The sequence below is a fragment of the Diuraphis noxia genome, unplaced genomic scaffold (genome assembly GCF_037042655.1).
Source record: "Diuraphis noxia isolate RWA-SAM2 unplaced genomic scaffold, SU_Dnox_SAM2 contig0002, whole genome shotgun sequence".
NCBI classification, from domain to species: Eukaryota; Metazoa; Arthropoda; class Insecta; order Hemiptera; family Aphididae; genus Diuraphis; species Diuraphis noxia.
This window is the reverse complement of record NW_028301712.1, coordinates 28,931,500-28,957,869: the sequence shown is the minus strand read 5'-3', so window position 1 is coordinate 28,957,869 and position 26,370 is coordinate 28,931,500. Positions and strand designations below refer to the sequence as shown.

The following is a 26,370-nucleotide window of genomic DNA, read 5'->3' as shown; positions in this document are numbered from 1 at the left end:
CCTGAAATAGTAGTGAGAAAAAGGTGAAATGAAAGAGGAAAAAGAAAATGTTATTGATAGAATCGTATATGAGTGTTAATTGACTGACGAGATGCATAGATTTTTGTATGGTTTTATATTTAATTTTCACTGTGAATTTCAGTCATGGATATTTGGAAAATTAATTTATCATATATTTTTAAAATATGAAGTTTTTAAATATATATTTTCCATATCTATCGATGATATTAATGTTTGTTTTGTTCTCTCCAAATAGTTATTACTTATTATAGTTAGTGCTTACAACTATTATTAAAGGGGCCAGGATTATTATTTATTGATTGTGAGTTTTATTTCATAGAAAATATCTGAAGGGATAACATTCGTGATTATAATTAAATACTTAGTAAATATTTGCATATGTTTGTATAACATATATAACATGTATATTGTGCATTATTTTATAAACACAAACAAGTGACACTAATCAATGGGTGAAAAACACGTGATGGGTAATGCATTTAAGCCAAATATCAAATTGAATATCAGTATGGAACGATTAAAAATGTTTAAAGATTATTAAAAGCACGATGACGTCATCTAAACTGCCAACATATAAACTAGAAAATAGATATTATATTAAAATAACTAGTATGTTGTAATATTAAGAATCTTAGATACTTGAAAACTCGTAATTTTAGACTTTACTACTTTAGTGATACATATTTATAGCATACCTAAATAAGACAAATAATTGGTCTAAATTATTTGTTTTTAATCTTGATTTAGTCATTTAGACATATTTGTATTAAATACTAAAATGGTTTAGAAGTATCATTGATTTGTTAATGAATATAATGATCCATTCGATAAATCCAGGTTCATAAATATATATATATAAATTATAAATACTTAGGTATTATGTTTTAATCAATAATTAAGTAAGTTGATATTATAGTATAAATTAATGTTAAACCAGTAGTCACTAAACATATCATTAATTAAAAATAATATCATAATATATCGTACTACGACAATTCGTTTTACATTGTGTACATTATTATCCTGTTTACATTGTTTGTAATATATAGGTATATATATACTTATATATAGTTGATTTAAACATATATTTTACATATTATATTAATTGTTTTAGACTTTATTTTTATTCTATCAATGGGCGCGAAATGAAAATTTTTATACTTCTACACGAAGTGAGGAATTTATTGGTTTCTTACAGATTTTCTATTTTTCCATAAACATTTTTTTACTTTTGTTATTAAACAGCCCCAAAAATTTTTTTAACGATACTGCCAAGAATTATTCTACAGAGACGTCTTAGAACTAGTGTATTTATCCTTTTAGTAGCACAATCTCATTTTGAATATGCCTCATTTATTCGTTACAATGATATATAGACGATATAGTATTACTCGAAATCATGATTTAAATTCAGTTGACAGTTCGGTATAATATGTCCTCTTATCTTTCAAAGGACGTATTCAAAGTTAATGTGTACTGAACATAAATTGTATAATAACATTTTATATTTTACACAAATAACTACCAACAATAAAATTCAGAATTCAATCATTCAATATAGTTGTATGAATTCATTAGTGAAATATAAATTGTTTAAAACTTCTATAACGACTTAGTAACATTTAATTTAAACAAGAAGTATAAATTTGTTCAACAAAAACAAATTAATATATTGCAAAAAACCAAACTCTATGCAGCCAAATTTTAAATTTTTATTGATTGTTCATCTCATTATTAATATTGAAATATCTTTAAATATAATATAAATATGAAATGATAATAAAACTAAATACATTTTCAGAAGTTAATTTTTGTCAATTTATATATACAATATACATTATAAAATATACCTAAATGAATTTTTTATATTATCATGTATAATGTATATTGTATACACAACTATTCGTATTGTTTGTATTTAAAATTGTAAAACAAAGCTTTTTCCAGTAATCAACTACTAAAACTCAATTATTTATGGCATTTTTTTGTCCTAAAATCTAATTAGATTGAAACTTTATTATTAAAAAAATAGGTGCACACTGAGTACTGACATATAAATGAGTTCCCACGTAAATGGAAACAGGGTGGTATACAAAGCATGCTCGCTACCATTTTATGCTCTAAAAATAATTCATATAATTTTTGAATTATAAATGAAATTTTTTGTACATAATTCTTACCTAGGAACCCAATATTTTAAAGTACATTGACTTTTTCAAATAATTTTAGTGAAGTCCTGAATCGATATGAATTTTCTTTTTCCATAAAATCAGATATATTATACATATTTAAACAAATACTTTTTTTACTCGGACAATTTTTTTAATCTATAGAACATTAAAAAATTAATTCAATTTTCCAATCATCATAGCTCTTATTAGTTATTACCCGCCCTAAAGATAACACCTATAACGATGAATTATTAACAGTAGATATAGTGCACTGTAGTTAAAAAATATTGAAATATTATCCATAAGAATACCAATTTAAATTAATACATCAAATTATCAAAATGTGAAAAAAAAAAATCTTGTGTTCAATAATTTTGCACAAGGTATTTCTTATATGAAAAATTTAAAAGCATTAGTTTGTATCGACATTCTTTAAATTATTAAAAAAATCTAAATATTTTATACCATGGTCCTTATCATTTTGTATAATATCCTCTCATTGCAGCGAACTTGTGAGTATGTGTGAAAGTGAGTAACTGTAACTTATATAGATGAAGTTTACCGATAAGAAATCTGCAGTCAATTCTTATTAGATCCCATCATATCTCCTATATTACTATAAAAATGTTTTTCAATTAAATAATGATATAAATACAATTTTAAATTCAAATGTAAACTTACTACATGCAGGTACTCATAAAAGTACTTGTATACGCTTTTCATCTACCTGATTTTAAAAATTATGGAATGCTTATATAAGAAAAAAAAAATCAAGAATGAAATTACTTTTTCAGTCTTATTATTTATTTATTTTTCTTGTATGCATATTTTATTCATTTATACACCCAGATGAGAGATTTATTTATAAATTATATTTTCGATTACTTTTTAAATCCTCGTATTTGCATTTTTTCCTTTGTACAAAAATGAAGTATTTTTACTTCCTACTCAAAAAATGTATACTACCTTAAGGTGATCTTATTAAACCCAATTGCTATATTTCTCTTTCGATTTTTGATTTCTAATCTATTATATTCATTCTATATTGATTTTACAATGATAAGTGTTTTTTTTTTTGTGTACGCGATTAATATAGTAGAAACAATGCTTCAATTTTAAACTTTGCGAATTGTTTCTGTTATGAAATTGGATCTAACTATTGATACTTTTAAGAGGTCAACATTGAAATTTTCTAGAATTTTTGGAAAAATCGGGATAAACAAAAAAAAAATAAGGAATTTTTACTGTTTTTTAGTGTAACTCAAAAACGAATTACCACAAATACTTGAAATTTTCAGCCAATAATGTTTATACTAGCGTTATAAAAAACATAATAACGTTTTCAAAATATTTTTATCTCAAGGTATATATTGAAATTTTACGACTTTTATTGTTTTTAGTATGTTTTTCTATAAATATCGATAAATAAAATTGTTTGTTAGGTTAAATGCTTGAAAAATAATGTAATATATACAAGATTCCACAATCAGCCCAGTCGGGTAGAACTTATTACTGCTGAATATAGTTACCAGTATACGTATATTTTTTTTATATGAAATTGAATTTATATAGTCATCTAAGTTACTTGTTGCTCATAAAACTAAGAAAATTAAAAATTAAGTTCCTCATATACCTACTTTTGTAATAGAAATTTTATTTCATTAAAATTACACAGATAATGCCACACAATGTTATTTTCAAATTTATTTCTATCATAATTATTGGCAACAATTAATTCAACTTACTGTTTTACTAATAATTATAAAATCAATAATTATAATAGAAATATTAATATCATAAAATATTATTCTTGGCATTTATAATTGGCAATATACGCTGACAGATCGTATTCGATCACAATCGTTTATGGTATACATTGCTGCTTACTAATGAATTCAAATTTAACATATATACAGTCAAACGATCTATTGTTGATCTGTCTTTAACATATCCGAGTGGAAACGATATGATACATTGGTACGTTAGAACCAAGTTGTCCGTGTAATGTAAACATTGTAATATAAGATAACATGTTGGATCTTGGTATTATATTCGTACTTAAAACAATAATCCATGGATTTACAGGGCTGATGTTGTTCAACAGAGTATAGATATCCTTATACGAGATTGCCTAATAATAATAATAATATGCATATAGCATATTAACTTAGGTAGGTAGAAAGGTATATATGTGTACGGTGTACATACACATATAATACCTATATATAATACATATAACACATATAATACATCACGTATCAATAAAGATTACGATTTAATAAATATTTTATTTTTATTTATTATATAGGTATATTTTTTTATATACGTCTTACGGTTTTATAATAGTAAGTGAAATACTCATAAATTCAATTATATTTTATGTAAATTAGTTTTACATCCTAGATAGGCCTGAAAATCTATTAATTCAAGGGTTTATGGTATAATATTGTGTTTTTTTCTGATTGGACAATCGGAAATTTAACACTGTTATATTTAAAAAAAAAAAAAACATATTTAAATTTTTTATACCTACTCTATATTATTTAAATATTTTATATTAAATGAATATATAATTTACAAATAATGGGACAATAAATTAAACTCGAGAAAAATAACAAATAATGATGACTAACTATATAAAATATTGCAGTTATTTAATAATAATTGTATAATATAATAAAAAGCAGACCTTCTCCACGAGTTTGCCACTGTTAAATGGACCGTCTATAACCATGAATTATGTTTATTAAGCTGACGTGTTTTATCACATATAAACTTACATTTTTTTGTAGAGAAAAAATAGATTTATCAAATAAGCAAATCATAAACGTGTTGAATATTTAAAATGATGTACTTTTTCCGAAAATATTTTTTCAGCTACGTAAAATCGCAGATATTTTGGTTTCATGTACTATTTTTATTAATTTAATGAAAATTTAACACAGTGGTACATACTTATACTTTGAAAACTTAAAAGTATTTTCATAAAGATTGCGAGGATGCCAGAAATCATGAAATTTTAGTTAAAAAATAATTATTAGATTAGTAAAAACAAAATTCAATCCGAAAGCTTTGAATTTATATGCTACAAAATTAATGAAACAGTTAAAAAAAACCTCATAAAAAATTATTTTCGAAACATGCCAATTACTGTTTTTAAGCTTAATATATAACATAAAATTCACAAACGGTAACTAGAATTGTTGCTCATTGTTCATATTGCACAGTATTAGTTATACTTATAAGTTATAATACTAGGAAGCGTCACGAATTATGGATCATATTCACTTGTTTGACTAATAAGTAATAAGTACATTAAAACATAGAAACTAAAAGTGTTTGATTGTATTCTTATGAATAGGTTTCATACTAATTAAAATTGATACATGTCCGTAAAATAATAATTTTACTCTAATCTGAAAAATACCTGCTAAAAACACTGTAATAAAAGTGTTTCAGAATAAAACATCACAAAACTGTTCATTGTTTTTACTCCACTTAAAACCTTATAAATTAGTTATATTTTCATAAAAACTTAATTTTTGTGGCTACAGCATAAAACCTAAACTTTTAATTTCCATTATCTTGTACTACTTAAAAATGTACTTATTCATTATTGAATATACTAACACTATTTAATATAGAACTAAAAATTATTTTATACATTTTTATTGTACCTAATTGTTCATTAAAATGGAAGGAAGTTCATGAAATCTTGTCGTTTCCAACCTGAAGGTAGATTTCGTATATTAATTATTTAATATAAAAAGAATTTTTTTTCAACTTTAATGAATTTCGCTATATTTTTCTGCATGCTATTTATTGCTAGAGTTTATTATAAAACAATTTAAAAAAAAAATTACTATATATTTTTTTAAGTTTTATAGTTTTATTCATCGAAATAACTGTGACAAATATCTTGCTCCAGAATATGAGATAAAAAAAATTATCATTATCATTTAAAAAATAAAAACTTTTTCCACTAATGTCGTGTTGTAAAGATTTTGAATTATTTAAAAAAAATTGTTAGGTACAAATTCTTTTTACGATATAATAAATTTTCACAGTTAAAAAATAACACTCAGTAAATGAGTAATTTTATCTTTTGATTTTAAATTTATAAGAATAAGTTATAATACAATTGTTCGTCATAATTTTTATGTCTTTCCTATATAATCATGACTCTCGGAGTAATGACTATATTTTATTCTAAATATGTATATAGAAAATTATCTCACTAGATGTCAATAGATATTTCAATAGTTAATTAATATTTTTTTCTTTAGTTGACCTTAACATGGAATTTAAAAAAAATATATTAATTTTTTTATATCCTGTTATTTTATAATTATATATTTTCAATTTAGTAACTAATAATTTATGAAAATTATCTTGCAAGTTATATGTATAACTTTTTTAATGTCATTAATGAATATACAAATAATATTATAATTATATAAGTTTTAAAATTCTGGTAGGTAGGTAAGTAAGTATAAGGTGGGCAGGAACAAACATTGTGAAACACCCTTTCACCCTGTACACGAAACACATGAAAAGACAAACATTTACAAGATTAACAATAGCACAAACAACGACTTGTTTGGACATAAAACTAGAAATTCTCGTTGCGGTTGGTGATATAGCGTTTTCGTATAATTTAATGAATATAGATTGCTACAATGATGGTTGTGTGGAGTTCTTACAATATATATATATAAATTACTCTGAAGTAGTGAACTCTGAATAACACAGCTATAGTTCGTGTTCAAAGATAACCCAACGTTTATGTGACATGCGTGTACACACTGTCATATTTATATTATACCATTCGTTAATTTTAATTTCATGTTCGTTGCAAGTGCATACAACAAATTTTGTAAAACAGTTTCTATTAGACTCGTTCAGAGCCGACGAAATTGTATAGAAATCTGAAAATGTGAAATTTCTATTGCATCTCTTTGTCTTTAAAACCCGCTCACGGCTTTTTGAAGGTAAAATAATACACTTTTACTCTTTTATCTTTAATTCAGATCCATAAATATATAATATTAATGTTTTTAATCTAGTAGGTACTGCTCGTACAAAAAAGTTAACTCGATTATAGTTAAACCCAATAAACCCACATTTATTATAAACCATTTCGTTTATTTAAAATGTATAATAAATTACGTATTGTTATTTATAAAACAAAAAATGTTAAAGTTTGTTCAGTGGTTCACGTTGTAGTTGTTTGCATTAATATTTTCCGTAGAGTAAGCTCAGACATTATATTTTTTAGTACCTTCGATTCTTTTATTGCAATGTAATGTACAGAACTACAGTCACAAAGGTATTATATAAGATATATGTTTTACGTCATAATATATGGGAACACATCTATTTTGTTTATTTTTACACGAAATCGAGAGTAACTTTAGTTTGAACTGTTGATCGATAAATTACTTTGTGTTTTGTATGACAATAACTTTTAATATAATTGGAAAAAGGTCATAGTACTTTACTTAAAGAATATTAATTTGATAGAGAATAAACCTCAAAAGTAAATACATTTTATGTTACTGAATAAAAATAATATTAAGCCAAATACAATTTAAAAACAATAAAGTAGGTAACTGTCAAGGGTCAAGGAAGAACATCATTATAAGTGTAAGTTACTACTTACTAAACACCAGTTACCAAATTTATTTATTTTTAAAATGAAACTTCTGTTTTATGGTTTTTCTACTCTTTATAATATCTACTTAATGGAATTAAATTTTGTTTTACATAATATATTATTAAATAAGTGGTTTAATATTTAATCAATTTTAAGTTTAAAAAAAAAAAACTGTATAATAAATAGCCTTGTGATTGAAAAAAAAATGGAATATATAATGATTGCAAACAGAGCCAAGTCAAAATAAATAATAATTATCTCATAAATTTAAATTCGCTTAAGTTAAATAGTACATTAGTATACTTAAAAAAATAAAGATTATCATTATAAAATGGTTAAAAATTTAGCAATAGCTATAAATAATAAAATTGAATTACATGGTATCTAAGTATGTGATGCAATTATGCAAATTACAATACAGAATAATATAATGAACCAAAACCATACATTTATCAGAGGACATATTTGAAAGCTTATATGATCAGAGCTTTCAATACTTAACATATCACCCTTCCTTCCGTGAATCGGATTGAATAAATAAATATCATGAAAAATCGTGTAAATTTGTTACTTCAATTAGTACTGTTTTTTTTTTAATTTTTATAATTTAATTTTTTATTGTATTTTTCATATTATATAAAAAGAATGTCTATACACCACACTAATAATGAAAACTATTTTGTAAAAAGAAAATGAAATCTCATTGGCTACAATCCTGAGAGTTATTTTTCTATTGAATAAACACAAATAAATATATTATACTGTGGAAAAAATATCAACGAGACGTTATTGCACTGTAGGACTCGCGTCGATAAGCTTCAGACAGTATATTATTTTCATAAAATAAACAATATAGTAGATATATACAGGTAATAACCATTTGGTGAAGAAAATCGCAACGAATGGTCTCAACGATATTATATTACAAAAAATATATGTAAAAATATATTATCAAAATGTACGTGGTCTCCGAACTAAAATTTATAATTTCACCTCCAATTTAATATTAATTTAATATGATATTTTTGTGCTTACCGAACCTGGCTTTCGCAGGAAATATCGAGTGCTGAATATTTTTCAAGTGAATATTTAGTTTTCAGATTTGAAAGAAATAAGACAAACAGTACTAAAGTACGTGGAGGTGGGGTACTTATAGCTGTTAAAAAATCCTTAAGACTAATAAAGGTCTATATATGATAATGTTGAACAAGTTTTTGTGAAATTTTTATTATCAAATAAGGATAGTGTACTTATAGCAGGTCTTTATATGTCTCCATCGGCAAATGTTAAAGTATACGAGAACCATGATAAGGAAATTGATATTATATATCAGTCTTGCGTATATGATATAGTCATTGTATGTGAAGATTTTAATTTTTCAGGTGTCAATAGGTATAATAATGATGAAAGTTTGGTATTTAGTGACAAAGTAAGAGTAATAGGTCACCAATACGCACTACTAAGCTTAGCTCAAAACAATGAAATCAGAAAGCAAAATGGTGCTCTTCTTGACCTTGTGTTTTCAAGCTCCCGTTTAAGTAATGAACCTGTCTTAGACTCTATTATCCCATGCGACACCCACCATCCAGATCCAGCTTTTTCAATGAACTGTCCACTTCCAGTTGATTAGGGCATATGGGAGGATTGAATCTGATATACGCGTGGATTTGATTGAGATACAATTTTCAGTGAAATGTCAGTTAACCAAGCTGATGCTTACCTACAAAATATTATTTTAAGTTTATAATTTATATATATTATTAATATAAATATGTACCAATTAAAGTCTTTCTAACTTTCACCATTAGGTACCAAGTAAACTTAAATCTCTTATAATTAAAAAAAAAGTGGCCCATACAAAGTATAAAACTTCTGGATCTCAAGTCGACTATTATAACTTTTCCAATTTATGAGCTCAATGCAAATCGGCTTCAAAAAAATCTCTCAAAGAGCATAATATACATAACACTCTAACTAGTCTTACATCCAACCCTACCAAATTCTGGAATTATGTACGGAATAAAGGAAAAAGCTTAGGCATCCCCGAAGAAATGCATCTAGAAAATACAAATGTTTCAGGCCCTCAAATTTCGGCACTCTTTGCTTCGTATTTCTCTTCCGTTTATAAAACACCTAATACAAAACCAAGTGATCTAGATAACTCCTCGATAAATCAGTATTCTCATTTGCCTTCTAAAGTTTCTATTTCGCTGGAAGATATCACGGAGGGATTAAATTTCTTATCTAAATCTGATAGTAACGGACTAGATGGGATAGCAGCACTTTTGCTTTTCCAATGCCGTGAAGCCTTAAACACACAGTTACTAATATTATTTAATAAATCTCTCCAGTAAGATATTTTCCCAGAAATTTCAGAAATTTGGAAAATAAGCAAAGTCATACAAATTTTGAAATCAGGAGACCTTAGATCATATACAATGGATTGAGCCATGTCCCGATTTGTTGAAGCACATATTAGCGACGAGTCGCGAGTTGAGATGCACGATCTGCGCATGCGCATGTATACTCGTCGCATATTTATTTAAAAAAATGCATCCTCCTTGGGAATTCATGAGTGATAACTAAAAATTTGTCATATCTCATATAAATATTAAATATACAAATCTATTATTCATAACCGTAATACCGTATATTACATTTTGAAATTTGAATATTTATTTTATTTTTCGTTGGTTTAAACTTATATTATTACTATAAACTATATTATTAATATATATTAATTATGTAAATAAATAATGCATATATTTAATATGCATTATTTTATGCTCTGTTTTATGGTCCCCACACAATTTGAAAGATATCCAAAGGATTGAAATGGTTCAAAAACGATTTCTTGCCTTCACTGGATATGTTTTAAAAATTACTCATCCTCCCCACGACTACACATCGGTATCGACATTTTTAAAAAAATGTTAAACATATTTAATCTTGAAATTAGGAGAAATATGCTGGATATAAGGTTATCTACTCGAAAGGGTTAAATTTCATATACCTAGAAATGGGTCCCGTAGTAAACAAATTTTTGAAATCAGCACTCGTAGAACAAATTATCTATGTAATGATCCTATCCAAAGAACTATGATTAAAATAAACTCAGACCCAAGACTTTTGGAATTTTAGTCAAAATTAAAGAGTAGAATAAATCTAAGACACGGACCACACAACGTTTTGTTTTTACAAACATACATATTATTATATTTTAATTTTTATGTTCTACCAGTACTTTAGCCTTATACTTATAATGTTTTTTATCATACTAATTTGTTATCTAATACTTATATCAATATTTATGTATTCGTCTTTGTTAATTGCCGTTAGGCCAGGCACGTAGCCAGGAATTTTTCTATGAGGGGGCCAATATTTGTTGGCCCCTTTATGTTTTTTTACCCCCTACCACTCCTTTCCTTATCACATAATATCTATAAAAATATATACTACATTTTAACAGTATAATGTCTGTATTGGTTGTTAAAGTTTTATATTATATTTATATTAGGTAGGTACATTTTATTATATACATTTTATTATTTATACTAGAATAAGTCTTCGGTTTTTATGGTTCACAGCAAATCTTCTGGTAAATTCATCTAAATCTAATGATTTAGATAAATGTTTTTCTATAGACAATAGTGCCAAATTATTCAACCTACAACAAAAAATAATAAACAAAACTATTATCTCATAGGTATCTAATTTTAATTAAGTAATTGAGATGCTTATAATTTACAAAAACAAAAAATTTCCAGTTTGATTGTTTTTCAATGGGATATTTTTTGAATTTATGAATGAAATATTTTATTTTTATTTTGTTAGATAATTGTATTATACATAATAGCATTTTTAAAGATATGTAATAATACATATTTTGTAGAAGTGTATAATTGTTTGAGTTTACTAGTCATATTATTTTACATATTTAAATACTGCACTAACCTTTCATTTGTCATAAGAGATCTCATATAGTTTTTGAGCCTTCTTAAACAAGAAAATGTTCTCTCACATGCAGCACTTGAAACTGGAATAGTTATGATAATTTGTACAATTTTATGAGTTTCAATAAAAGCCAACTTGTATTTTTCTAACAGCTCCAATAATTTCATCATAGTTTTAATTTCTGTATTATTTTGTAATTCATATCTTTTTATAGTGTTTGGTAATATCTTTAATTCTGACTTTAGTACATCAGTATTGGCCCCATAATGTTCGGCTAAAGGCTGAATGTGCGAAAAACTTAAAAATTTTTCATTACCAGGATGTAAGTATGAGACAGCACTTAAAATATCTTTATTATTGGAAAATCGATTTTTAATTTCCAACAAAATGTAGTCAATTACTGTATAATAAAGATTGACTTTTAAATCTATTTTGGATGTATACAATTCTACTTCTAATGAGTTTTGTTGTGTAAATATAAATTGTTCAAAGTGTTTTGGTATTTTTTTTATTCTTTTTACATTTGTATCTTGTGAAGGTATGGGTATGTTATTTTTACCACATATAGAAATGGTTTCAGCATATATGTTACTAAAAGTTGTATCTGTATCTTTTAACCGCATATCTTGAAGGGTTGATTCTAAAGATGATATTAAAATCAATGCATTAGCTAGTTCAGCACTTACATTTTGTAAATAATCGCTTATTCCTTTAAACATATGTAGGATATAACAGAACATTACTAAATTTAAAATAAATTTAAAATCAATTTGATGAAGTAAACCTATAGCTTCTACAGCACGGTCTCCTCTTTCATATGCTAATTTGTTTAATAGTACAAGTAATGGACTAATTGCTTTTTTCATTGTTAAGCATGCAAATACTTGGGCTGTCCATCGAGTTAAGCAAATACGCTTAAGTTCAACTTTTGAAGTTAATTTCATGGCATTTTGAATATCAACAAATTGAGCATGAATAGAAGAACCAGAAATAAATACATACAGACTTTCAATTAAATCAAAAAACATTTTAACTCCAGATACATTTTTACAGATATCTGCAATAACCAAATTCAGACGATGATTGTAACAATGCACATATAAAGCCTGTGGCACTTCTTTGCGAAATAATGCTTGCACACCATTAAATTTACCACTCATTACATTGGCACCATCGTACGTTTGTCCCACACACTTGTTTATGTCAACATTACTGATATCAAGTATTTCTTTAATATATGTAAATAAAGATGTAGCACATAAAGAACCAGCAGCACGGAAACCCATAAATCTCTCATAGACAATACCATCCAGGTAATATCTTAATACTACAGACAACTGCTCAGTTTTACTAATATCCTTTGTTTCGTCAACCATAATTGCAAAGTATTCACATTTCTGCAATTCGTTACTGATTTTATCCCGTACTATTTGACCAAAAACTGTAAGTATTTCATTCTGCATGCTAGGACTGGTATACTTTGAATTACTTGGAAGTGATTGCCTTTTTAGCTTAAAATCATCATTGAAATATTCGAGCAACTGTACAAGCTCCAGAAAATTACCACGATTGACACTGTTTTCACTTTCGTCATCCCCTCTTTGAGCAATACCTTGAACTGCAGTGAATAACAACGCTTTTCCAATATACTGAATGTATTTACGATTTTCTTTTACTAACTTTAAATGATTTTCATTAATTAAAGTTGATACAGATATATTTTTTCTTTTCATACTTGTGTATTCAACAAACATAACTTGACATTTTTTGTGTTCACTACTTGATTCATGTCGTTTAAACCCTGAACTTTTGTCTAAAGCTTTTTTCCATTGTTTAAATCCAATTGTAATAAACACAGTGTGTAAGTCATAATGCTTAGAAAAAAAACGACATGGAAAACAAAATACTCCATCGTCCATTATACTGTACTCGATCCAATTAAACATTTTGTACCATGTATCTGAGAAATGTCTCATTCTGTTAGAAAACATTGTTTTTGGATAAAATAATAATTTGGGTTGTTTTGGTCCATCATCCAAATGTTGAGCAAGATCTTTTGGACCTGGTATTGTTTTTGATATTTCAAGTGTACAAGAGGAAGAATCTATAGAAGAATTTATATCAACACTATCAACAATTGTAGCACAACTCACATGTTCATCACTACTGTTGCTATCATTGCTACTTGAGTCTTGTAGTTGTTCTTCTTCATAATTACAAGTCACAATGTCACCAACGCTATTGTTGAAATCTTCAACATCTAAAAGTAATAAGTATTAATAAATAAATGTATAAATATTAAATATGTATGTAGATAATATGAAACTATGTAAGTATTATTATAAAGTATAAGTATGCGCAACAGTGCAACTGTAACATTAACCTTTATTTATCTCTTTTATCTCTGTAGAAGTAGATGCTTCACATAATAACTTCTTGCTAATATCATCTTCATTAACTAAAACATGATTATTGGACTTAACATATTATTTATTAAAATTATTTTTTGTTAAGTTATCTAAATTATCCAAGTCTTATATGGTTACATTACATATAATCAGGGTTTGGAACATTCATTCAAAAAATGAATGCATTCACATTCATATTCATAGAGCTTAAAATTGAATGTATTCGCATTCAACATTCAATTTTTCAAAAAGAATGCATTCTTAACCGCATTCATGTAAAAAAAAAATGTTTTATTTTATATGAATAAAACATAATTTATTAATTTATTTTTTTGTTTAACAAAATAACAAGGCGTTTTATATATTTCATGAACAATAACAATAAACGAGGTAGGAGGTATAGCAAATTGAAATAACACACATTTTAAACATTAACTGCAATTTAACAATATTATATATAAATAAATAAATAAATAAGATATTAAAAATAATAATAATTATAATTATAATTTAGAACCATATATATTAACATGTTATATAAATGGCTAATGACTATTGAAATGATGAATGAGAAACATCTTTTGTTTCACAATAAATATTAAATAATATAATAAAGTAGGTATAGAAATACTTGTCTTTAGTCCACATTAACTATACTGTATATATAAATGTATATGTATCATAGTAACATTAACATCAAACATGAATAAAATTTTTTTTTAAATTTTTTGGTATTAAAAATATAATATTTTTTCCATGTGATTAGAAAAAGAATGCATAGTTACATTCAATTTCCATTCATATTCGTTTGTAAAATAAATGCATTCACAATCATAATTCATAATGTAAAAATTGAATGCATTCTTTTCAAACCCTGCATATAATAATAATAATAATAATAACAATATAATAAATAGGCAGGTACAAATTAGTATTAATTATCAACTATGTTATGATCAACAAATAAGTAAATCAAAATTTCATGAATAAAATAAAATAAAATAAAAACAATTATTTATGAAAATAATGTATCCACCGAATGGTAACAGGTAAATACAATACTAAATAGTAAATACCATAAGTCCAGAAATATTTAGTACTACCTACCTAAATTATACTTTGTAAAAATAGTGTAAATGTTGAGATTAATAAGAGTGTGCAAAGAGTATAATGCACATAAACACTATAAAATAATAATCATCTTAATGATTAAAAATTAAAATACTACAAATTCAACAATATAATAGAATGAAATGTCTTAAAAATTTAAAAAAACTACGGATTAATAATATGTAGGACGTAGGTACCTATTAATGATAGAATATACAGCTTTAAGAAAATTAGTCTAATAATTAGTAAATATAAAATGTAGGTAAATAAGACTTGGGTAGATAAAATGTACCTGAATTGTGTATAATATTATCGTACATACCTTTCTCAGTTTTTAAGTTTTTTGGATTATTAAAATAACTTATTATACTTCTCTTCATTGTAATACTACTACAACTACTTGTGACTTGGCCTCTGCCTGATTATGAATAATGAATCAATACAAATCGATACACTGTGTATATTATATTGATGAGGTATGTTTATTTGTTATTGACGTTATTGTAGACTGTAGTAAATGGTGATCACTATCACAATGTTACTGGAATAGTGGAATATAAACTATTGTACCTAGTCGTGTTGTCTGTGGTCGACGGTCGTGTTTATCAAATGCACGTTCGAGACCCGTATTTGGAATTTCTAGTTTTCAATCTATTCTTAGACGTGTAATTCACTCTAATCTTATGATTATCACTCTTATCTCAAATTGTCGAGTGACGAATTTTACGGACTAACGCATATACGCCATGTCGCCATATACTAAGAATTAAGATACTTTAGTCCGTGGCGAGTATAATAACGACTAATAAAATAAAATCTTGGAATTTAATTTATGTACCTACCTAATACGATTGTTTGATTCGGCCATTCGGAATAATCAAATGCCATTATATTTGAAAATAAAATTGAGGGGGCCAGTTCGGGGCCACTGACTTTTCTTAGGGGGCCAGGCCCCCTAAGGCCCCCCCCTTGGTGACGTGCCTGCGTTAGGCGTTGAAATATATAAATAAAAATATTATGATATGTACGCATAGTATAATGGGACACCATATTGAAACACATAATCGCCATTTGAGTGGAAAACTAATTTATTCCTCTACGATGGACAATTCAAATGGAGGAAATTCGTTTGACTTTTAAGCATGTGACTGAATTTCGACAAATCCGTTTTTTTTTTTGTTTTCATGGGGAAATATAAAAAAATAAGGTAAATCATAACTTGGCAATACAACATTTATTCCGAATTTTCGTACAAGGGATTTTTGAGTTCAAAATAAAATATACTCAAAAATATTATTGGTAGGTGCTTTCATACTAAATATTATATATTTATTCTGACCAATTATAAATTCAAAATAATCAAAATGCTTTAATGTACTTATTGTTTTCAGTTAAAATGTCAGACGTCTATAAAAAAAAATAAAATATGTTTATATATTATATAAGAAATACTGCCTGGTACATAAAATAGGTACAGCGTTAAATGAATGAAATAATAGTATAAGATTTATTATAGACAATATTAGAACAAGTCTAGTGCAAAAAATGTATCGTAAAATAATATTTTCATGATTGCAACAATGGTATTGGTATAACTTTGAGAACACATAAGAACACATATCTGTCTAAATATGAACGCTTTGTAGATGTGTGTCCCGTAGGGGGAGGGGTAATAAAAACATTGCATTATGTGTAGTAACTATAGAAAGTAATAATAAATAATCATTAAGTATAGGGAAACTCAGACATGGACAATTAAGGAGTAAACATTTTTCTCTTTATTCGTGATTATATTATTAACATCTATCTATATATTATAATAGACAATAGACATGTAACGATTGAATGTAAGGTATCTATAATATAATAACGAAGACAACTGTAAAATATATCGTCTTAAGTTTTCTTACAAAATTATAATTATAATACCTATCCAACTGGTATAGTGGTATGAACCGATATAAAATAATTATTGTTATTGATTTATTCGACGCCTTGACGGAATTGATGTCTTAAATTCGAAACCCTAACGTTTCATATCGGAATACTCGAAAACTCATATAGAATTACTACATTATTACGATCATCCGAACGGCGAACATCATAAAAACGTTCAATCTTCAATGTGCATTGCTATTGTCCAGTGTTTTGTATTTTCTAGATTTGATCCGACAAATACTATTAGCTTTTCAATTGGCAGTACTCTCCACACACTGCGATGGGGCTTATACGAGTATATTGTCTGAGAATTGTCTCGAGCCTCGTAAAACCTAACACCAATAATAGTGTATAATATATAGACGGACTGCATACATCCTATTCGGTCGGTGGATTATTATTTATTATGATTTATTATTATTATATTGAGTACATAATAGAATTTTATTCTCTAAAAATGTAGACGAAAGACAAGTTAACGAGATCTCGAATAAATTATTTCGACAAAAATCGAACGTAATATTGTTAAATTCGTCTTTTTAAATTTTGAAAAAAATATGAAAGCCATAATTTTTTTAGGAAGGTGGGGAAGGAAATACAATTTTAGAAAAGTAAGCGTGGCAGATATATAACTTACCTAAATAGATAGACGTATTCCAATAACTTTACGAACAGGACTTAAATTATTTATAATAGAGAATAGACCGCAAGTTGTTGTTTCGTTTAATCACTTTAATAATATTATGATAGCTCTAATAGGAAAACGAATAATAGAAAAAAAAATACATAATATATATATATATAATATTTGAGTAAAAACAAAACAAATATTTAGAACAAATATTTCAGAATTATGGAAAAGTACAAATATAATACAAATCCTTGCTTGTATATTATATAGGAGATAATATATGACGAACTTAGGACTTTTTTCCATAAAATCGTCAAACTTTCAAGTTGAAAAATAAAAAAATATATAAAATAGTTGTTATTTTAAGAAATATTCAAGAAATTATAGCATAATATATAATACAGCAGAACGTTATTTTAATTTTATGGCAATGCTTTTATTATTATTTTAGACTTAAAGTGGCACAAGAGATGTATTGGTTTTAAAATTATGTGTTATTTTTTTGTATAAAAATGATCTTAAAGTTCTTAAATTCCCTTTATATATATATATATTCTATAGGTACTTTTAATTAATAATTTTTACAAAAATAAATTTTGATTCCGACGGTCAATCATATAAAAATACAAAGTACCTAAACTTCTTAAAACAATCAAGAAAATTGAGATATTTCTTCTATATGAGCTTTTGACGAAATAGAATTTTTATAATTTTATAGTAATTAAAAAATCTATAATTTTAGAATTTTTTCACGTTTTAATAAAATAATTTACTGTTGATAAGAAAAAATGTTATTACTCTATCAAAAATGAATCGACGTACTACTTATAAATTGTTTTTATGACAATTTAAAAATAAATGGCATAATATATTTTAAGCGTTTTACATTTAAATGTTTACAAAATTCGTTTAAATTTTAGCTTGAATACAAATTTCCTCGTGAATTTTTAATTTAAAATTTATACTTATGCACATTACACTTATAGGCATTAGATATTTTTGAAAATATTATACATCTAAACATAAAATAGTTATTTTGATGTAATTCAAAAAATATTAATTGTAAGGAATTGAAACTTTTCATCATTATGTGTGGTCATGGTCAACTCATCGACAAGTTACGTCAAAAACCTATAGGTACCATACATATGCGGCGGAGTGACATTTTTTTTTTTTTTGTTAATACCATTTATCAAGATCATCCATTCACAAAAAATTTAGGCACGGTACGAAAAAAAATTATCGTACGAATATCGCTGTTAATAATAATATAATAGCATTTGAATTCACAGACTCGGGAAAAGCATTACATTTTTTAAATAAAACACGGCGCTTTTTTGCGATAGTCGATTTTCATCTATGAACTTTTGTCCGAGAAATCGACACGAACAGCATCGTTAAAACTGCACGGATACCAATAAAATGCCGACAGCGCATTGTAGGTTAATCCCCCATAGTTTTAATACATGTATATCCATTAAAGGAGGGGAAAAGATTGCGAAAAACATCACGTGAATCTTCAGCCGCCGTTGTCGGTCATTAAATGTATTACCGCAGTCACTTCTATTTGTTAGAACAACAATTTTTGCTTAGTTTAATGCATTCACCGACATTCATTTAATTTCTCCGGCACATAGGTCCTGCTTACATTTGAAAACGACAACAACTGTAATGTTACACACAGCAAACGCTGGCAAACCCTCTGCAAGGGATCAAAAATCAATTAGAAGTATTGCAATGGCCTCGGTACGACAGTTGTAATTATAATCTTAATTTATACGATATTTATTGCAAAGATATTTACGATATCTAGTGCTCGACAAGGTTTATAGATACTTAAATGATTTAATAAAATAATATTATCATTGTATAAGTAAAAAAAGAATAAAGATATAAGTCTGTAACGTGATAATGACTTAAGGCAAAGAATATAAGTTACGAAAATATATAAACATGACATAGTACTATAATATTATAGAATACATTAATTATATAATTTCATTGTAATGTTTGTACCTCGTAATACGATTATATTGTTATAATTCCTGGAAACTTGGGGGGGGGGGCAAAGCCCCCCTCAAGTTAGTAATTATCCATAAAAAGTCATATCCCCCCCCCCATGAAAAAAACCTAAATACGCCACTGCCTCGTATACTCTTATAGTAGGTACCTTCCTACAGGTACAGATTGTATACTTAAAATAAAAGAAAACAATATTCACCAGTCTAAATAATTTAGTTTCTATTCGTTTTTGACGCTCAATACCAGATTCTGAAACACACTTGTCATGACCATCAGGTAAATTAAGTGTAGGTGTAGCATTAGTTTTTAAAATTTTGACTCTTGGAGCATACCCCAAAAGTTCAGATTTTAAGTCTCTAATATAATCATCTTCCTTAAAGTGATTTGTCCTGACAAATAAATGATTTACTAGGATTCCATACATCATTTTTCCTAAATTTATTCGACCACACTTTAAGATGTAAATCATCCTTTGGAAACCTTTAAAATTAAAATAAACTTCAATTATAACATATAAAAACTAATAAATAGGTATGTATAATTTAACATTGCTTAATATGTAGTTAAAAAAAAAAAAAAATTATATGATACCTCAATACCTGTGAAAAGACAAATTGGTTCTACCAGTATTTTTGGCTTTGCCTGAATAATTTTTGCATGACGCAACTGCACAACATGAACCGCCTTTTGATCTTGGAGTTGCCATTAAAATAAAATAATTTAGCTGATAGTTAAGTAATAAACACAGTGTAAAACGTAAATCAACCATCAACGTATTAACTATTATGTATTAACAAATAACAATTAACATTAGTGCTATGATTGCTATGATAAACAAACAATTTTGTACGACAGCTGACGTCATAGTATGATTTCTCCCACTTCCGTTTTTAACAGAATTCCGGTATGAGGCAACCCCTATTATCTATAAACCTTGAGTGCTCGAGCCCAGCGAAACAAATGATAATATTATTATTCTAATGTATTGCCATATTGTTCATCATACATTGATAATGTGGAATACAATTTAATAATAATAAACGCCTTAATAAACACGGCCAGTAACATGTACATATATCATAATTTATAAATAAAATAACAACCGTAACAATATAAATATAACCTAAAAAAAAAAAAAAACAATGAATTGCACGTAGTTGGCGAACGTTGTTATTATTTATTGCTGTTTCGGAATCATAAAAAAAAAAACTTACTTGCCATAACAAATAATTGCTACATACTACTATACAATTGCGTAAAAATCAATTCTTTAATATAAAATAATAATTGAATTTCGGCCAACGCTCTACAAACTATTTGGTAGTTTGTAGTTTTCTGTCTGTAATATCTATCACCGTTAATTTAAATTGATTGCACATTAATTCTGTGCGAACAATATTTAAAAGGATACGTCAGTATTGATAAAAATTACAAGCATTGTTTATTCTCTACGGATAACGATTATTTGATAGTTTGTGATTGTGTTGTGGGTGGTTGACCGAGAATAACGATGGGCCTATAATGAATAATAATAGCTCAACATTTAAAAAAAACATTATTCTCCAACGTTTATTTTATTTTTATAATATATAAAATACTAAACGTAGGCTAATAAAAAATATTATCAGTATCTTCATCGACTTCGTGCATTCGGCATAACTGGCGTGATGAACCACCGTTTCTACGGTACAGCTTATTTGAATACTTATTCGAATGTCACACGGAATTATCCACCACGTGAGACAAAATCTTAAATCACTCAATAAGCGATTATACTTCAGTCAGTTTTAGGATAAAATTATTTATCAATATATTACGTATACATATTATATGAAGACACTATTAATTAGTTTGCAGTTTATAGTTCGTAAGTTTCTATAACTTATAGTTGCTGAGTAGGTACTTCACTTGTGTTGGACTTTTCTAACTTACCACCATTGTTTTGTTTGTATTGTAGCACAGTTTTAATCTTCGTGTTTTATTGAAACACAGTAATATAAAACAGTATGTCGAAATATTGAACGAGATATATATTATATAAAAATTCGATGATCAATGTAACTTGTTTTCGATTAACTATTAATTATAAAAACATAACGACGATCACATTAAATTATTAAAACAAATTAAAAATATTGATTTTATATACTAATTGTACATTGTTATACGAAACAGTATTAATTATATGTTTACATATTTTAAATTCAATAACCATGGTTATTCACTCGTAAACGAATTTTAATGAGAAAAAAAATACTGTGAATAAATATTAGATTAATATTAATATTAATTAATATTTAAAAAATATTAAATATATTTAAAAGTAAAAACAGGTCTGAAAATATTTTCTGATCTTTTATATCCATAAAGCTGTTTCCCTTCACACGCAACTTTATTACATCGAAACCGTGTGAGCATTTTTTTTTAAATTTAGTAAATCAGAACAGCTTAGCACACGTTTAAAAAAAATGTCTAGGTACTTTTTTCTTATTTTATTTTCAGTTTTCTAGCTAATCATCCTCTTTTTCTATCTACACTTGTTGGATTAAAAATTTCATATATTTTCTTGATTATGAGCCAAAATAAGAATGTATATTTATTTGAATTCATATGATATATATAGGTATGCTTATTTTTCTATATCATATTTTCAAATACACTGTACGTATATTGACATCGTGAACTATAATGCATTCTCTGTAACAGCATTACAGTCAAGATTTTTGTATTTTGATATTATGTAGCATGTTTATAATTTATAGGTATGTATAAGGTAAAGCTTGTAGAAAGTTTTAAGTCTAAAGTAAAGTATAGTTAGAATTCAAACTTTTTAAAAATACGTATATTTAAAAATGGAATTAAAAACGCATTAAACTGACAGAATATATAAATGATTAAATGTTTTACATAATATTCCTATTTATACGCCTTTTGTGTGATTAATAATAAGCAGAGATGGATGGAAGATGTAAATGACGGAGTTAAATACCCTTTTCCGTTCACCTAAACAAAATATTCTGGTAGTAGGTAGTCAAATGGAACTCCTGACGCGTATAGCCACATGGTTTTCTAAAAATATCTTGTTGCTAATTTAGTTTATATATTTTGGTCGCTATATACTCAGTAAAATGTACTAAATTTGAATATCCCGCTTTTAATAAACAAACATTCATCGCGTTTTAAACGTGTGTTTTGTTTTGAAATTCGTTTAATCATAATTTACAGTAAGACTATACTATTTCATTATTATATTACGAGTTATTATAAACAAACATGAAACAATCATGAGAAAATCAACATTCATACAACATAACGAATAATATGTTATAAACAATACATTGTTTTGTCTTTTGAAAAAAATATAATTTTTTCGTAAAATAAATTGTTTAAACAATTTTTAAAACCATTATTATATTAGCACAAAAATAGACGTTCACCGATTAAATCATGGTGCACTATTTTGTTACGGTATAAAAATCATGTGGATACTTCGTACCTACTATAAATATTATATATTTTGGTACTACATCACATTGAAATAAAACTATTTGTTAAAAATATCTGTTGTGTTTGTGAATACTCGTACAGTGCCTTTAACTGCCTGTTTATATAATTTACAACGAAACACACTCAAACAAATCATATTTTAATTATATATTACAACGAACAGTGAATGAATCCATCATATTAAATTTGTTTATTTTTCGTGTAAGAAAACTATGCAGTAATTAAAGATAAATTAAACAGAGAATTAATTGCAATCTCGTTAAACCTTGTTACACTTGCCCTTATATTCTGGTATTACATCGTGGCGGATGGGTGTAGTAAAGTATTGATCGGAAATTACTTTGGTAATTTAATTTCAAAAAACGTTTAGCTAAGTAGCTTGGGGTTAATAACGAAATTCTGAAGTCATAGATTTCATTAAATTACCTATAACCATATACGAGTAATGAATTCTTTAAGTATTTTTTTAATGTTATTTTAGCATTGGAACACTAAACGTTACACAGTGTATACTAGGATACTGTTGTCTTATGTACCGCGGAGCATATTATCAAACTTTCAAATAAAATATACTAAAATTGTTCTGAACGAAATAAAATATTAAAAAATACCTGCAGTTATGTAATTTATAGTGTTATGCAATATCTTGAATAGTTGATGTACAATAATATGTCAATGACTCAATGTTATGTATATTAAATATTAATACATATATTATGTGGAAATATGAAATTGGAAATACTATTCAATATTGGCCACACAAATTGGACTTGATCGGAAAATCAAGTATTTTATTGTATCGAGAAAAAAATACTGATTCCTATTTTTCCGTTGACTTTTTCCCCGTAAAACCGGTGCGTAATACGCACTGCGTATATATCCCTTTTACGTTTTCTAAACGACACGTACCCAATATTAAAATCTTTCTCATTTTTCATCGTTAAGGAAATGAGATAAAATATTTCCCTAACATTTTCGAATATGTGTATAATTTTTTTGAACGAAACGAATAACGCGTATTTGATTTACAACGATATGTGTTTATTTTTTAGTTATACTATAAGTTAGTTAGTTTTGTCGGTTACCATTTTTTTTTTTCATACAGAAAAAGGAGGAGTACTCTAAAAGTTTCACTTAGACTTGTGGAAGAAAAATTATAACAAATCGCAAGGGGAAAAAAGTGAAATTTACGGCATACCAGGGTTTCTAACAAAATCAATTTGGGTTATTTTGTTATAATTCAGAATAAACGATCAATCTTGAAACTTCAAAATTTCACAACTACAAATATTTTATTTCAACCATTGTTATCAATATACCTAACCGTATAGAAATTATCTACTATGTTATTATATATTCAAATCCTATAAAGATGGTTTAATGGATTTTTTAGGTTTTTATAAGTTTGTAGATAAACACAGAATCTTTAAATTTACTACTTTTCCAATTATTGTAACTTGAGTTAAAAAATCTCAAATGCCATAACCCATCAGTCAACAATTTTTTCATTAAGTTCATCCGTTTCGAGTTTGAACCATATAAAGAGCTTTTAACTAAGTTACTTTTAGATTTGTTTTACTTTTGTTTACTAATTCGTTTCATACGAGATTTCTCATATTAAATTAAGTAATAATCGATACATTCACTATCTATGGATAGAAATCCGAGATACAAATATTCTGTTTTAAAAGTATTGTACATCATCATAGAAAGGATTGATTAATTTAAAAGAAAATAATTTTTGAATATGTATAATAAATATTATTACAATATGAGTAACATTGACTTCAGTTCACATGTCCGATCAAACAGATTGAATATTAAAATTCACATTTTCCTGTAATACAGGAAAAAAAACTAAACTCAGTTTCGTAGGTATAGCCAGTATAGGTTTTCCTATTACTTAGGAAACCACTATCGAAATTAAATCATAACTTCTTTAAATTATGATTAAAATGACATTTTCCATCGATAATCTACTATATTCCCATCGACACAATGACACTATGAATACCATAGACACATGCGTATTGCATAATATATAGAAGTAATTTATGATATGATGTGAATTTTATAGATCATTACGCCCCGAATATGTGTGTATGTTCTCATGCACAAATAAAATAATAGCCATTTGGATCCAGTCTTGAAAATTGCAGCAACATATCATAACGTTTCTACAAAGAACTTAACTTTATAACCTCATATAATTATATTGTTTTTTTTCTAACCTTCTATTTCTAGTATAATACTCTAAAACCTACCATAATGTAATAATTTAAATTATATATAGTTTAATAATGTATCTGTAAAACGTAAGCCAATACCCTTAGCTGTTGAGGCCTATAAATAAAAATAATAATTATACCAAAATTATAATGACTCACTAAAATAAAAAATATATGAGTGCCCTAATTCATAGAGAATCTTATTCTATACGATTTTACATAATCATATTTATTATTTTATTCTAATCAACACTAATTATATAAGTACTATCGTATTTAGTTTGTATTTTTCATATTTTAAAATTCCATTTTAACTCTAATTTTTATTTTATAATTGACTTTTATTCGTGTAATATAGCAGTAGGCACCTATAATGGGTCGTAGTTATCAAAACTTAAAGCAAACTTGATCGTTTTTAAAGGAAATATTTATGAGGTGAATGAATCGAGATAAACGTGCGTGATGTATTCATTCTACCTTCTCTTCCTTCAGTGTCATTTTTAATTTATAGTTTTAGACAATCATTCCAATAATATCCAATTTCTCAGAGTTTTTTGGACGTATTTATAAACTTTTAAACGATGGTATAAATAATGAAATATCAGCTTTTTTTTAACCATCGACATTTTTTCAAACGAAGGTATTTAATGTTTCTAGATAACAGAAGAGTTTATTACTTTATAATAATATCAATAAATTATAGTTTGGTGTTTTATGAATATCG

General features: G+C 26.3%; 2 protein-coding genes across 4 annotated transcripts in view; one reads left to right on the top strand and one right to left on the bottom strand.

Annotated features, from left to right (window-relative positions):
* LOC149058310 (uncharacterized) overlaps positions 1-26,370 on the top strand; it is a 71,966-nt gene that overhangs the window by 8,838 nt on the left and 36,758 nt on the right. The window contains exon 1 of one of the 3 annotated variants that reach the window (XM_089221329.1): positions 19,489-19,635. The exons of the other annotated variants lie outside the window; for them this stretch is intronic. Coding sequence (XP_089077455.1) covers positions 19,561-19,635 — 75 coding nt within the window. The 5' untranslated portion in view covers positions 19,489-19,560. Of the gene's footprint in view, positions 1-19,488; positions 19,636-26,370 lie in introns of those variants that run through there. 3 annotated transcript variants of the gene reach the window in all.
* LOC149058312 (zinc finger MYM-type protein 1-like) lies at positions 11,343-16,321 on the bottom strand. The gene is made up of 4 exons (XM_089221314.1): positions 15,643-16,321; positions 14,186-14,260; positions 11,803-14,062; positions 11,343-11,515 (listed from the first exon to the last, which is right to left on the bottom strand). The coding sequence occupies exons 1-4, from the start codon at positions 15,698-15,700 to the stop codon at positions 11,398-11,400; spliced, it is 2,511 nt and encodes an 836-aa protein (XP_089077440.1). The 5' UTR covers positions 15,701-16,321; the 3' UTR covers positions 11,343-11,397.